A 16,394-nucleotide genomic window follows, 5' to 3' on the forward strand; every position below is an offset into this window, starting at 1 on the left:
GCTGGACTTGATGATCTCAGAGGTCTTTTCCAGCCTCAACAATTCTGTGATTCTGTGATAATGAAAGCCAAGTGTAGACAATACACAGGACTGTAATACATAGATGAGGAATTGACTGGGTAGCCGCATAGAGGAAAATGGCATTTGCCCAGCTTGAACACTATATGTAATTTGAAATTTTACCTGAATTACCTGAAGAACAGTGAACATAATGCAGAACTTGTTCTGCTGCATGTGTCTTCTGTTGGTGTAATGTTTGTGATCTCTAGAACAAGGAACAGAATTAGTGTCACTGTAGACGTCTTTCTCTTCCTAGTCTAAATTATTTGATAACTTTCAGAAGATAAGTCAGTCTTCACAATGCTTTGTCACCAGAGCATCCCAGTAAGAAAAATAGTGTATCTTCATGCAGACGCAGAGCACAGGGAAACTCTAACCATGAAGAATGTTTTTTAAAAAAAGTCTATAAACAAGCATCCAGTTCTGAGGGTGGAGATCTGACAACTCCTGGATTATTCTTTCTCATTGTGTGATCCTGCTCCCATCACAAGCTGGTGAGAATTTGATTAAAAAATTTCTCCTTGAACAACTTAATATTCCTGAGCAAGAGGTGGTAAGAATTGGTCATATTATAAAATTATTCAATTAAATAAGACTTTTCTGCTGATACATCTCATAGTAAGAGATGGTATTTGGTAATTGTAAAAGTGATGATCTAATTTATTCTAAAGTCTATGATTTATTATGGTTACAGTAAGAACTCTAGATGTTAAAATGGTCTTACTTCCCCTTACAGTGCTTTTTTGAGAGGACCAGGAAAAATCATTAAGTTGATCAAGCAGATTTGCCTCTTAGCCAAACATTCATGTGGAGCACATGCTCTCTATTGCAGTTAAAAATTGTTTATTCTCTCATGGCAGGTGTTTGAGATGGATATTTCCAAACAGCTCCATGCCTACGAAGTAGAGTACCATGTTCTTCAGGATGAACTGCAGGAAAATGTGAATCCCTGTGATGAAGGTGAACCCCTGGAGAAGCTTGAGAGGGCAAACAGTCATCTGAAGAGACAAAACATGGATTTATTGGAGAAGCTACAGGTAAATGTCTTAAGACTATAAACTTATGGAGAGGTCATTTCTGTGATTCAGCCAGTAGAGGAGTCAGTGTCCTTTTAAAACGTAGATGAGACGTCTCTTAACTGCAAGACCTTACGCAATTGAGCAGTTCTCTCAGTTACAGTGATTTACTTCTGTTAGACATATTTTTAACTCCTTTGTCAATCCTTTTCCGTCTTGATTTAGATTTCTGTTTCTCAGATCTCTACCTTTATCTCCTATAAAATCTGTTGACAAAGGTTGTGTATCTTGTTTTGTTCTCTTTGCCTTCCCTGTTGGAAGGTTTCAAAAGCAGTAAGGTTTGCTTCCTCCAGGCTTTTGTAGGCAGTATCATTGTTTTCTTCTGCTGAAGCTTATAGTCGTACTTTGAAAGGTAGTCTTTCCTTGCAGACTTAAATACAGCTGAGTCCTGACCAGACTTTTACCAATAGTCATGTTTTAAAAAAGTCTTCCCTTCCTCCTTCACTGTTCACCCTTTCTCCCATATCCCCGCCAAGACTTGTTTCAGGTTTCAGTATGTATTGTCTTACATTATCCTGAAAGATCAGCTCTTCTTTTAGCATTACCAGGCCATTTCTTTTATATTTGTTAATTTGAACAAGCATTGGGAAGACTTCAGAAAGCACCAAAAATAGAAGCAGGGAAAAAAAGGAAGAATCAAGTCCTCATTATTTTTTCATTTATGTGCTAAGGGTGTTGTACAGTGTTCTGATGTTGAAAACACTTGCTTTCTAAACTATTATTATTTTTTAAATTTACTTTAGAAGAGGATTGAGCCCACAATATTTTTGGCACCTTATTCCTATACATACCTACTCTTCTGATGAGACCATCTAACTTGAAACATCTTTACCAAAAATTACAGGGTTTTCTTCTTTTCTTGTCCTGAAGGCATGCAAAACTTAATTGATTGCTGGGTCAGTAACAGTCATTTATATCTATAAAGACTTATCATGTCCTTTTGCAGGTTCCTCTCTCCAAACTTCTTAGCTGTGTTCTCTCAAATAAATTCCCCTCTTGTTGGTATGTACTGCTTCTCCAAATTGTTTTATTCAATTTCCTTCTATCTCTTTTTGATTCTGATCCTCTTCACTGAAGTGTTTGCAGCCTTCCCAGAATTATCTTTCTGTCTCCATTCCCTCACCCACGTTAAGGATAATGGCAAAGGGAACAGAGGAACTCCGTGAAACATCTTCCCAGCTGCACAGCAGGCTGTTAATAACTGCTTTTTCAAGACCATTTTCAACATTGATGGCACCCACATTAGGATTTTGTCCCCAGATCCTTCTGTGGCTTAATCTCACTTGAGAAGGCAGGCCATGTCTCCAGGGCAAGCAGATGAAGCTCTATTCCCTTAGCAGAGTTCAGTATCTGTATGTTTTTAGGTAGTTGGTGACCCTTTACAGCCAGGCAAACCTGTTTAGCCAGTCCTACGTTCACATCCTGGGGCAGGAAAACATGCCAGGGTGTACTAAAATGTATCTTTCTTCTCACGGCATTTTTTTTTTTTAAAAAAAAGCATTTTATCTAAATTTCTATAGTCGTTCTGTCTTCGACCTCTGTTTTTGCTCTCTAGTTAAAATGCACTGTGTTAAGTATATGACAGCTATTAATCTCTTATTTTTAGGTAAAGTCAACGGAGTTGTTGAGCAGTCCCCGCTCTATGTCAATCCTCAGCAAGGCCAGTCTGTCAACGTGACCTGTGCCTTGAGGAGCTCCCATGGGTATGAGGAGCTCTACTTGCTCAAGACACACGTGCAACGTGAAACGGTGCTGTATGTCTCAAGTCAGAACGCTTCAACTGTTTGTTCTGCTTTTGCTGATCGCTTGGAGTATTCAGAGGAAGAAAAGAAAATAGTGATAACTCTACGCAACTTGCAGAAAAATGACAGTGGTGTATATGTGTGTGCTGTGGTGATGAAAAATTCCTCTTTCCTCTCAGCGAATGGGAGGGGCACAATGATGCTCATTAAAGGTACTATTCTTTTGCTTATTTAAATAACTATAGGCATGTTGTAATACCTAAAAGCTTGCAGAACTTTAGTCAGGACAGGTAAAGCACGAATCCATGGCTATTCTTCTAGTACCTGGGAAAGTTTGGAGAGTGTGCTCAGACTCCTCTGCACCCTGTTGTACTAGGACACACACAAAAAAAAGGCACTATGTTTTCTGCCTCCCTTGTGCAGCTAGGACAGAATTCTAAAAGAGAAAACTTGCTATAATCTCACATCTCCCCACCAAGAAAGGTCAAAATCAAACAACAAACACTTTACATGTGTGAATAATCTGTCAGGTTTAGGAAATTGATATTTTTAGCATCAGTTCTTTGATTATAACGTGACATAAATAACTTTTGGAAAGCATTCCTTATAGTAAGTCTTGATGTTCAGAAATAGGTCACGCTAGGGAGTGCAGAACAAGTCCTCAGGCATTTACTTAAAGTATCACAGATAATAGCAGAGATGATCTCACACACCCTTATTACACACGGAGCGCATCATGAGCACATATTTCAAATACAAGGTTTTTTCTTTTTCTGTAGCATGGTGGTGCACCCGTTTGCTAAGATGAAGACAAGCCCAGCAGTATACCGCTTAATTTTGATCTTATTTGTGCAATTTAACTCTGTGCGTTTTGCTGTGATGAGATCTTTGGGTAAAGTATCCATAGGCCGTAGAGTTGCAAGGGATCTACTGCAGTCTGCAAAAAAGACCAGTCTCGGTGTCTGCCTCCGTCTGTAACTGGTCAACAGCTCAGCAATGTGAGTTGGGGAAAAGGGCAGCTCTACATCAATGCAGCAGGGTGCTGTTATTCAGATTTGATTTAACTGAGGTTTTAGAGAATTTTCCACTAGCATTATTCTGCTGGGTGGGTACACTTCAGATCACAGCAGCCGCCTCTTCTTTCTGTACTGTTCACAAACCTACCTGCTCTCTTATTCCTATATAGAATGGCTGGAAGGGACCTTAGAGACCATCTAGTATACTCCTGGCCGAGCCCTTAGTGTTGCTGTAATGCTGCAGTAAAACATTTTCTGTTTCTGTTAGGAGTGTGTGCTCCTACCTCTGGCCAGTGATGTGGAAGCCATTGCCTTTGCAATGTGCACCACACTGCACCAGCCTCTAGAAGAGCCCAGGGAATGCTGGAGACAACACAGACTGACAGATGTGCCTGTGTAGCTGTTGATATCTGATTTCTTGCTGACTAGTAAATAATTTCCTTCACAATAAAAATAGAATTCTACCTTAACAATAAGAATAATAGTATAATTTTATATGCAGAAGTGGAGCAGTCAGAGTGTGTTTATAGTTCCTGGGGCATCTATGCTCTTGTCATCGTGGTCGCGCTACTGTTTTTGGAGCTAACGTGCTGCGCCTTGTACAACGCCAAGGTAAGTATGCTTCACCGTGCCACAGGAAACCTAAATCCCAGTTGAGCGAATATGTCCCTTTGATATTATTTCTAAGTACTGAGTCAAGCAAACATTTGATAGATGTAAGGAATCATGGCTTTCTTTTGTCTCCTCTGTGTCCTTGTTTAATGTCTCCCAGCTGTAAAGTCTTGCCAGTAAAGACTGAGTTTTCTTATGTTTCTGTAACTCTTAGTAAATGAGGTATTGTTTGCCTTTCGTAATAAGCCTCACGTAACCCTTACAGTCAGGAACACACCCATGTGTTATATGTATTTCCCTGAACAGAACACCTCACTAGTCTGTTTTGCTGTTGATTTTTTGAGGGGAGTCAACTGGGAAGGGAGTTGTATATACCAACCTTGTAGTAGATGCAAGAGGAGCTTTATTTATGTTAGGATCACAGTTACATCCAAGTCTTGAAGGAACTTTTAGTGAAATTACATCAGACTGACAATAGAACGTTAAATAAGTTGATAATTTCTACCTAATCCTCTAAGACCTCCTTGGGTTATGAGAGGAATTTTGAAGTAAGAATCCCGAGATGTAGATTATCTCCTTGGTCGGGGTCTTTCAAAGCTCTGTCCTGGATGACTGTTTGCTTTCCTTTGTAGATGAAGAAAAATTTTCAGAAAAGAAACCCAAATAACACAATATATGAAGATATGTCTTACGGTTCCAGACGTAACACCTTGAACAGAGCCAACAATTATATGAATAACAATTAAGCTTTTGCCAGTGGGACCATGTACGGATTGACCATTCCTTTACAGATCTCTGTGAGAGCTGCCTTAGCAACCTGATGCTGTGGCTGAACTGAAGATGCAATCACCTACCTTCTACAGTGAAAAGCAAAACCTGCCTCATTTCCAAAACTGTTTCTGCTTTTTTTGCTCACTTGTAAATTTCATGTATTTTTTTTTAATGTATATAAAATGTCAAGAAATGCGGGTACCCTGCACATGTGTTTGCAGTTTAGTATGGAAAGCAGTATTTTTGTACTGCACATTTGGCTAGATGCAATCTGCGCATTCATTTCTTTGATTAATAAATAACCCTTCCAGTGAAGGTGAGATAGATGGAGAGCTCTGGTTCTGAGCTTTGGTAAGTGCTCAGGAAGACCATAATGGGCTTGTATAATAATATGCAATGGATCCACATACGCGTGGATTACAGTTTTCTTATGAATACTCATGGGTCTCTCCCAGCTCAGCCAGCTAAAACGGCTCAAGCGTTGCAGCAAAGAAATGTACTCTGAAGAGACTTCGGAAACGTTGTGAATGAGTGTGTCACAAGGGAAGTGCTGGGTATGTGTGGGTTTATCTATTTGAAGATCATGATGGTCTCACAAAAATGATTTAAATTACTGCTTTTGTCAGAGATAGCAGCCTGACTGGTGTGGGTCTTGACTTGGTTGACATCCCAGAGGGCTAGACTTGGAGCATGATGGCCTTTTGGGACGTAAGATATATTTGTGACATGCTGGTGTTGTCTCAAACTCCAGATGCAGAACGCATTTCTGCAGGTCTGTGACTTTACACTGGACAGTACAAGGTGAACTACTCCAGGGTAAAGGTAATGCCTGCATTCCAGTCTGGGGAATTTATCAAAACCACACATCTGTCAAGTAGAAACTAAATACTGTTTAGTAATGGCTTATAACAGACTGCTACAGTGAGCTTAACTCTCCTCCAGCTAAGGAGGGACTACAACTTCCCTTGGGGGTGTTCTGGATTTGCAGAGCCTGGTCCACTGTGGAAAGTCAACAATCTTCCATGCCCAGAGGAATATCAAATTGCCTTTGTAGTTTCTGGGGACAGGCTGAGCCTAGAATTTTTCTTTATCAACGTATTTATTTTTTTGAGGGGTTAGGAACGGTTTGCCGTTGGTGAGAGCGTGTAGCTGGAGCAGAGCAGACCCAGGGATCCTCCCTTTCTGGAAGTGAGCTCTGCTGAGATGCCAGCTTGCGGAGCCAAGCCTGCCGCTCAGGAGAGCCCCTTTGCTTCCACCTGTCCCTGGGGAAATGCTGTGCACCAGACCCGAGGGAAAAATGTCCTTGCTCAGGTGGCTGGTGGAGGGATGGGTTTACCTTGTAAGCAAAGAAGTGTCTGTTGATGCCAGACCCTGCAGTTTTCACATCGTCGTACCTGAATAAAATCTGATTTGTGTACAGTTGCTTGATATTTTTACACATACATTAAAGATTACTTCATACATCTTGCAAATGAATGGACTAATTATTGAATGGACTGTTTCTTTTAGTGTTTTGGGTGGTTTTGTTTGCTTTTTTTTAATAGATTGATTTAAAGGCTTCTTGCAAAATGCAATATAACTTGCTCCTAAGAGCACCTCGATACAGAAAATATTAGCTATTTTCCACTTTATTTACATAATCTACCTGGGAGTTTTTTTCAGTTTAAAACTAATCACTGAAGAAAATACCAAAGGCCACTTCAGAGGGTGTGGTCTCGTGCAGTCCTTTCACAGCAGCTAAGATAAAACTCCTGCACCGCAGGAGACAGCAGCAAGACCAAGCAGTCCAAGTCTCAAAATCCCCTGCAACATTTAGGACATTTCTGTCTTTGTCCTCAGAGAAGCTCAGCTCATGGCGGATATAGAGCCAGGGAAAATGCTCGAACAATTAGATCCCAATCTAGGAACTAGTCAATGACTTTATATCACATTTTCATTTATGAAAAAAGGAGCATGTTTCATAGAAAAAGGATACTGCCATAGAGACAGTGTAAGGAGGCTCGAAATGAGCAAACTGGCATTTGAGATGAGCTTTCTGTAGCAGTACTACTGTGCAAACATGACCACAATTTTGAAGAAAAACAAGCTGTGAAGGGAAACAGTAGTGGAGGTGGTTTCTTTGGCTTGGTGTAAATAAATAAATAAATAAATGTAAAGCTTAGCTGGGGGAAATGACATACTGTGAGGCATTTCATCCTGTGTAGAGGGGCAGAGAATCAACCACACAGCTAACCCAGGCAGTGCTAAATGAGCTGCTTGAAGACAACTGCTGGGGAAGTTAGCTCAAGAGTGTCAGAGTAAGGGGATGGATATTTGGTGGCTCAAGAGAGTCAAAGCGGTCCTAAAATGCATTATGGCCCCAGAGCTTCCCTGGAAGGCAGGCAAACTGATTTTTTCACCTCTACAGTTGAAGACAGAACTACTCCGGGCTTGTCCTGTTGGCTTTGCTGTTTTTCTCTCTCCTGTCCCTCCTGCAGTGGGGAGGGAAATGGTTTTCAAGGAGAGATAGGAAGTGCAGAACAAGGCTCCGAGACTGGGTGAGGACCCACAGCAGTGAGAAAGGTGTCAGGGTGTCAGCAATGTCCCCAGCTCCATTTCATGAGATAAAGGACAGAAAGTGCAGCTGGGAGCAAAGCAGCCTCAGGTTGGGAAGCAGAACTGCAGCTCCAGTATCAGAGTTTACCAGACAGGGATGGAGAAAGCTGAGGTAGCTGAGCAAGAACAGTGTGCCAGAAGCAGAGAAAACAGAACAGGCAAGGTACAAGCCATGTCAGAAGTGACTCAGGGGGCTGGGTCTATATAGAGTGGCCTGGGTTGAGCTCTTGGGAGGGGGCTGGCTTGTCAGAAATAATTTTTGGTTATTTGCAAAACTGGAGAGACCAGCAAGCACATGTAGATTACTGCTAATGCAGCCCATAGGCTCAAATTCACCTGAGTAAACCATTTTAACCCGTTGACTAAGGCGTGCCAGAGAAGTACCTGCTCGAGCTCAGATGACAAGGAGGTTGATAAGCCAAGTGGAGCCACAAAATATTTTCAAGGATCACTCTATACAGGACAAAAGTAGTTTCTCCTCTTGTCGTGGCTTGTGATGTATTGCAGGACACTGAATTAGTTCTGGTGACTATCCCGCAAGCAAATGTTTACATGCTTCCAGCAGTTTAAATGCTGCTCAGCATATTTCTAAAGCCTACCTTGGCAGAGTTCCTGGAGGTAGTTTCCTCCACTCTTCTGTCCCTGTTTGCTGCTTATGATAATTCTTCTGTCCAATAGCTCGTGTAGGAGACATTCTGTTATGATTTGGAGGATACAACCAAAATACGGTGGTTCTGGTGAAGGAAAGCAGTAGCTTGTCTGGTGAGATTGGTGATTTCTCGGGGTCTCTGTATTAGTAAAGAAAATATTTCCAGTCATGATGTACAATCTTCTGTAAGCATTTGTTTTTCAATGCATTTAGTTTCTTTTTGAATGTTTTGTAACACTCAGCTTGCAATCATGTATTAGCAGTCCGCTTATAGTCAAATTGAAAACATGTTTGGGTTTTTTTCTGGTAGTTCACAGATTTGGTTTTCACACCATTTAAAGCTCAGAAGTGCTGAAAATCCCTTCTTGGTGCCAGGTTTTTTAAATCTAACATCTTTGGTTCATAAGCTTCTGCTCTAGTTAATGAAGTCTACTGCTCGACATCTAATTTTATGAATATTTGTGAGGTCACGTATGGTTTTTAACACTGTTTTGAATGCTTCAGTAATGACTGGATAATGGCTATGTGCAGCATGCAAGAAATCTCCCAAATTCCACTTGAAATCTCAACAGGTTTTAACTTACTTTTCGGTAAATCACTGAGAGTACGTTACTGATCTTAACTGTCTCGTATGGCCTTGTCTACATTATCTTCACGTGCAGAAGATTTAGACATAATATTAGGAGACCATAATGTGTCCATTCAAGAAAGTGAAATAAGGCAACTAGCCTGAATATTGATCAGAGTGGATAAAACACTTTCCCCTAACTTTAAAACTTTACAGCGGTATCGTCCATCTTTCACAAGCAGATTGTGTGTGCAGCTTGAGGATGGTAAGGGACACCATTATATACAAATAAACTGCTAGTAGGGGTGGATGGTGCTGGTTCCTTCTTGCACAACTACTTTAGAAGAACAATTCCTTTGGTTTTGGTTGGTATTTGATTGCAGCGATGGGATGGCCTATTTCTGAGACTCTCCCCAGAGAACATGTTCACATTCCCAGAGAAGATATCTACCTGAGGTACTGGAATTGGTCTATACTCTTCCGCTTCTAACTGTAATTAGAATAATATCTAAACCTTGCAGATGCCAAATGAAAGATGCTCTCTCGTTCTTTCTGTGAATTAGCAACAGCAATTAGTAGCTCTCTGGGAAAGTTCATTTTTCTCAGCCATTCATGCCACCCAGACACATTTGGTGTTTCTCATCTTAATGCAGTGGAAAACTACGTGCTCGTTTCTTCAATCTGGCCGAGCTCTGGCGTTCAGGAGCCAGTATTGCAGCCACAAATCTGCTGAGACAGGGAGGGCTGAATTACGCAGCCATTCCTCGTAGAAGTTGTAAAAGCTTACTCTGGGGCTACTTGTACAAGTAACGCTTTATCCAGGAGATGTACTTATTTCTTCCTCAGATGGTAGAATTTATGACTTTGCTCTGATATGACAGGAAAAAAAGAAAGAGCACGCCTTGTTTTTGCTGTGCTCTTTCTCTACACATACTGCCTTACAACTCTTAAAACGAGCTTTCTGAGAAACCACAAAGACCAGTCTATTGCTCACGCTTTTCACCTGCATTGTATCATCTTTGATCAGAGACATAATTAACAGCAAGCTTGTAGGCGAATGACATTTAGAGTGTATAGCTATGTTCTCATCTGTCTTTTAAGGATGGAGGGTGAGACGACATTTTTGCCTGAATGTCCATGACTTCTGTGAAAGAAACTTATTTAAGAAACACTTTGTAACATCCCCGTGGGTTTCTCTACTACTCTCATTTGCTATAATGCCGGTAGTGCAAGTTTTTGAAGACATTCTCCTGAAAGTGGTGGCAGTCGGTGACTAAACTCTATCAGCTTTTGGGCTCAAAACTCTTTCTTTCAAAAAAGATAAGTAGTTCAAAGTTTCCAAAAAAAAATCCATTAAAAAGAGACTGTGCACTTGTGTATGTACACACTATGGGTGAAGAAACTACAGTTCCTAATGACTGTCAAGACTAAAAATAAAAGCAAGCCCTTCCCCAGAGAGCCATATGCTCCTCCCTTGCAGAAGCTGTTTTGGAAATAAAGTTGTTGCATGTAAAAATAAATAAACATACTTAAGTCATAGGCAAAATAAGAAATAAAGGAGAGTTTCTAGGAGAGTTTCACAGGGAAAACTCTTCTGAAGAGTCTGAACTGAGGCTTTGCAACTTTCAGACTTGTTCAGAATTAGGTGAACCAGGAGTGATCCATCCTGGGAATGACGTCTGCTGTCCTCCTGGGTTTTTTTACTGCTAAATCTCGCTGTTATCATCATGGCAAGTTAGCAAATAGTCTTAGTGCACTTGGCTGGAGGCAGAGATGGGCTGTTCTTTCAATGCTAGCTATTCAGTGGCGAGCTCTAACGCTTGGACCTGAGGGCACCACTTTGGTGGAACCAAAGGAGAGGCAGAAATAATCATAACAAAATCTTTCCATATATTAATAACGTGGTTTCTTCAGCTAGCTTCTCTTAGGCTGCTCTCGTACCTCAATTAAAAATTGTGGTCTGTGGCAAAGAGACAGCAGTGTGGCTGCTGCAGGGATATCGAGGTGTTACATTTCTCTCTGCCGCTCAGCGCTGTCACAGAGTCGGCTGCTCAGTGGTCTCGCTTGTCACCCTCCTGAGAGATCAACTTGTGGTAACGCTCTGGCAGAAAAATATTGCGGTTTCTGTGTGCTAGGACAGGCTGTTGCACTGCTGCTGCAGAACAGAGAAACTCAGGTGCATGAGCTCACCTAGTCCTTCTCTGAACTCCCGTCAGCCAGTGTCCCAGCCTGTGGTCCCTCACGGTCACTCCCGCCGTTATGCTCCGTGCGACAGCTGGCTGTGGCCATTAGCTCAGCCAACGGGAACAGTTCCTTGCTGGCCCAAGACCAGCTTGGTCGATAATGCTCTCTTTGTAGTTTACTAACAAGCATACGTCAGACACGGAGTTCAGGTGGCAGTAAAGAAGTGTGTGAACACACGAGTGCGTTTCGCAGGTTTACCACAGCCACGTTCGGCTCTGACAGCTCCTGCAATCTGGGCAGAGCTGCAGTCCTACTGGTAATGGCCCCTATCTGAATAGGGATTGATTTGCTTGAATCAATATGCATTCACTAGTTAACTCAGTCTTCTGCTTTTTCTATTTTAAGTAGGAGAAGGGGAGGCACTAGGTGGCTGATGCCGCTGGACCAAGGCCATGTAGCAAGTCAGAGGTTGAGTCAGGCAGTAAAGCAGTTTTCATTTCTGTGCATCATGCAAGTCCACCATCATATACACATCCTTAGCGCACAGCAAGTGGCTAATCTCTGTGGCAAGTGACAGCAGCTTCTCTGTAACCAAAATATATTATCAGGCAGAGATCTTACTCTGTCAGTCGCAAATGATATGATCTGAGATTTTCTCTTTTGGTGTGGTTTATTTTTTGTCAAGTAGTACTTCTGACATTAGAGTGGAGATTTGGTGTGTGATATTTATGACCATTTACATATCTGGCCAAGAGAAAAAAAACCTTTCAGCTTACCTGCTGCATCACTTTATTTGGGCGTTCCTACATTACAGTTGTACATCTCTGCACTGTGTATTGCTAGCGCAGATGTTAGCAGCTGTCTGGCTCTTGCAGCCCCAACTTCCTTCTGGGCTCAGAAGCTCTGCTCACCATTAGACCACTCCCAACAGACCATCGCACTTAGGGCTTGTCTGAGCATCGCGAGGAAGGTATTGCAGGGTCTCCTGGTGTCGCAGCGTGGAGCTCAGGTAGACATCTCAGCTCAACTACTGCTGTGGCAGCACCGCCTTTCACAAGGCTTGGCATTTGTCTAGATCCCAAATAAACCCACTGGCATCTCGGACACACTGAGCTCCAGCGTGCCCCAGCGATGTCGCTGTCTCTGCCTGAGCTTGCTCGTGTAAAGCCGCGTATCTCAATGCTGTGTAGAGGCACCCTGCACGATGTAGAATCCCTGTCTCTCAGTCTGAGGAGGGAACACCACAGTCTGGAGTATTAACAAACAAGCTGCTTAAGAGAGAGATTAACAAGAATTTTTTTGGGAGCCGGTGTTTGATTTTGTTTTTTTTTTAAATTTGTTTTTAATTTACGCAAAGATATTTTAGTGATTGGAAACCACTTGTTGGATGGAAAAAAATACGCTCTAACATATGTATCTATCAGTCTGCTAGGTTCAAAGACATTCAACCATTAAGTTTGAAGAGCTATCAGGAAAGTAGGGATATTCATTGCTGTACTGGGCACTATCAGCTATGAGCTCAAGACTCAGTAGATCAATAATTTGAGATGGAAAATGTTGTCCAATACTCGGTTCATTTAAAAGCTGTGCAATTACTCTTCTGCAGCTACACTTGTGCATCGATCTGCTGTGCTTTCTGCCTGCCAGCCCTGGACTTCTTTTCCCACCAGCCTGTACCAGTCACTCTGAGCTGTGGCATGACATGATCTGCTGTTGAATTCTGTACGTGGTGGCCCAGCTGGTTGATCATCCCAAGGTTCACACTAATACACCCACATGAAAGAAGTTCTTGGAATGCTCTTCGGCTTGGGTCATCTATGGACCAACCTGCAGATTATTTGTATCTGCTTGGACACATATTATCCGTTCTTTCTGGCTGAAAGATTCTTTGCTATTTGAAGTAACTTCTTCATAGTAAATTTTAAGTGTGCTCAGCTATGTATATATTCCTCTTTAAGTGACCCTAATTTCCTCACATTACACAGCTGAGTGCAGAGGCCATTTCAGCACAGCAGGAGGGAGGAAGCTGATTTCCCACTTCGGGTTCCTGCAGTTTAAATGGGCAGGTAATAAGGGGCAGCTGAGGCTTTTTCAGGTGCACAGGTATTTATGACATAAAATAGGAGCAGGAAGAGAGAGGAGGCTGGTTTGTCTGAGCTGTTGGCCGAGATTTTTAGGTAAGTGATATGGTTTGGTTTTTTTTTTGTTGGGTCTAAACCTATATTATAAAAGTTGTGCAAAAATGTTCTTTAGTCCCGTCCTACATTTTTGTCTTTTGTTTTTGTGTGTCCTTCTAGAAATTGCAGGTCCTACAACCCTAGGTTAGGAATACTGATAGACAATAGCTGTCTTCTTGTTTCCTTTGAGCTGTGGTGGTTATGGGGCAGACCCTGGTTGGAGGGGTGCGTGAAGCAACGTTGCTGTATTGTGGCAAAAGCTTGGTCTCACATCAACAAGCCAGCTCTGTGTGCTAACCTGCTGTGTTAAATGTGTGAAACATGTGATTGTGTGGGCAGGTATATAATGAATTAATTGTGACAGCTGTTGTGACATTCTGGAAAGAGCGGGAGAAGCTCATAGCTGTAGTCCCTGGAAAAGGGAGTGGAGGTGTTACTGGTCTGAGGAAGGTGTAGTGCTGTTGGGAAGAAGGTTCTGTGCTTTCCCATTACCTGCAGCAAACCCAGCAATGCTCTGAGCACGCATCGTGCTGGCTCTTGAAGTGGTCTCAACCAAGCTAGCAAGCGAGGTGATATTATAATCTTTTGCAGCTCTGTTATGTCTTAGATGATTAGAGGCAGCAACTTGCATCTTGCATATCAGTTGTCATCCCCTCCCAGGTATAACGCTTTCTCTGTGGCTTCCCTTTGTCTATCAGGTGTCTAAATTAGCCCCTAAAATAGCTTTACACTTTTCAACTATGCTGCAAGCCTTTGATTAAAGAGGCAGACAGATGCAGTGCCTGAACAGCTGACAGAGCATTGTGAATTTTTCCATAATGTTTGAATTGGCAGCGTATTTCCTCAGCAATAAGCTTTGTTTGTGTGAATTGGAAGCTGCGTTTTTAGTCTTTGGTCTTTCCCTCCCCACTTTCGTGCGTTACTTGTTTCCTTTGCAACAAAACAGGGCATGTCTTCAAGAACCACAAGAACAACAAGCCTTAGCTCTGAGGTGCTTCAATTTACTACATGGAATTGGCACTTAAAGCTACCTTTAACACAGTCTAAAAAGCCTGGTCAGTAGAGGAGAAAAGAGGAGAGGGGTTGTTTCTTTGAGATCCTTTACAGCTGGAGGAAAAGGAAATACCAGAAGCTATTAGAAGGAAATCTGTACTTAATACTCTGTGGTCTCAATTGGCTTTACTTTTTTGCTTTTCTTCATATCTGTGAAAGCATGCTTAAAATACTTTAAATGGTGCATACTATAGTAGGACTTGGCACCAACGCTTAACAGGAAAACTGTTGGTCACACGTGGATGTTTAATGCTGTAATAGTATAAAGGGTTTTATTGATATTGTTTCTATGCTTGGCTTGAGACACCACTTGCCACCCCTCTGGGCATCCTCATTAATGAGGGAGGGAACCTGCTGGCTCGTTAAAAATATCTCCTTTTAAAAAGGAGATGGAAAAAGACGTAGGAAGCCACTAAAGCATTGGAAGATGTATCTTGAAGGCTGGACTAAGGCCAGCCAAAAAGATCAGAGCTGGTAGAAGTGTGGGGCTCAAAAGGACTCTGAGAGGTCATTCGGTCCACACCTCTACTACAAAAAATAGTGTTATCTAGGTCTAGACCATCCCAGGAGCTTGGTGCTTGCACAACTCACTCCTGAAGGCTCCTGCTGGTGGCAAAATTCATCAAGTTTGTGCTAGAGTTTAATTTTGTTGTAATTGATCTGACCTGATATTGAGTTGTGCTCAAAATATAGCATGTAACTAGAAGTGCTGGGCAAACGTATCTGCTCTCTTCTTTGAGTAGTATCAGTGCAAAGTTTTGGCCCAAGACAGAGCACCTGAAAGGTACTACTGTCTGAGGAGAGAGACTCGTAACAAACGTTCTGTGGAGCTGGTAGCAACATGAAAGTGTTTTATTGCATTAAATGCAATTGCATTTAATAATTTATTAAATGCATTTATTAATAATTTTATTAAATGCAATTACATTGCATATTAAATGCAAACTGCACATCAGTTTTCTACATTTAGGAATTCTGCTTCATTAAAATTCTTTTGAAGATCAGTTGTAATGATAGAACTGGGAGTCTTCCTCCCAGGAAAAACTGAAACCAGAGGAATCCACTCTAGAGAAATATCTGCAATTTGATCATCAGCCATGGATGGGTAATGCAAGTAGCTGTATTTCTTTTCAACATTTGCTTTACCCCAAAAGGGCCCACATTTAACTCCAGTATGTAATAGATTGTTGCTGCTTCCCCATACTCCCCCAGGATAAAAATACTGAGTATTCTCCTTTTAAGTAATTCTTTGAGACCAAACAGGCACTATTGAGTCAGTTTAAACTGAGTTTTAAACTATTAATATTCAGTACTTGTTATTACATACAGAATTTTGGTTACAGTGCCTGATTTTTCAGGGACTGTGAAGCACCTCACTGCTTAGACAAATTATGGATGCTTTCTCTGAAAGGCAGATGTGCTATTTGCTGGCATAAAACTTGGGTTTAGGGGAAGACAACAGATAGCCCAAATTTATTGGGGACATGACGATACTGTTATTTTTGATACTTTATAAGGGGGGGTACAGAGTGCCTGAGGAGGTTAACTGGTCTGTTGTGCTTGATTACTCCCTGACAAATAAACCAGGATATTTGACGTGATGAGAAACAGTTACAGCATCCCTTTACTCCCTGGCAAATAAACCAGGATATCTGATGTGATGAGAAACAGTTGCAGAGTCCCTTTCTTGTTGAATCACCTTTCTTGTGCTCTGTGGCACAAAGGAGAGCAAGAGGCAGCCGTGTGGTCGGAACAATACCTTTGGGTGAGCGATGTGTGGACTCGTGCACAGCTTCCTCTGTGCTAAATTTGGCAGGGTGAGACTGCATTATATTAGAGTTACTGGTGTTTGTTATCTAAAATACCAAAAAGAGAGAAATGTCCTCTGTTC

The 16,394-nt window shown here is 41.8% G+C and overlaps 1 protein-coding gene across 1 annotated transcript in view; it reads left to right on the plus strand.

Moving 5' to 3' along the window:
• The window catches only part of LOC104276161, a gene marked incomplete at both ends in the record, with an annotated part of 6,859 nt that extends 2,353 nt beyond the window's left edge, over positions 1-4,506 (plus strand). The window contains 4 exons of the mRNA XM_009872397.1: positions 921-1,097; positions 2,083-2,134; positions 2,743-3,090; positions 4,397-4,506. Coding sequence (XP_009870699.1) covers positions 921-1,097; positions 2,083-2,134; positions 2,743-3,090; positions 4,397-4,506 — 687 coding nt within the window. The remainder of the gene's footprint in view (positions 1-920; positions 1,098-2,082; positions 2,135-2,742; positions 3,091-4,396) is intronic.
• Between the last annotated feature and the right edge of the window lie 11,888 nt (positions 4,507-16,394).

Source organism: Apaloderma vittatum, unplaced genomic scaffold (assembly GCF_000703405.1).
Source record: "Apaloderma vittatum isolate BGI_N311 unplaced genomic scaffold, ASM70340v1 scaffold9620, whole genome shotgun sequence".
NCBI classification, from domain to species: domain Eukaryota; kingdom Metazoa; phylum Chordata; class Aves; order Trogoniformes; family Trogonidae; genus Apaloderma; species Apaloderma vittatum.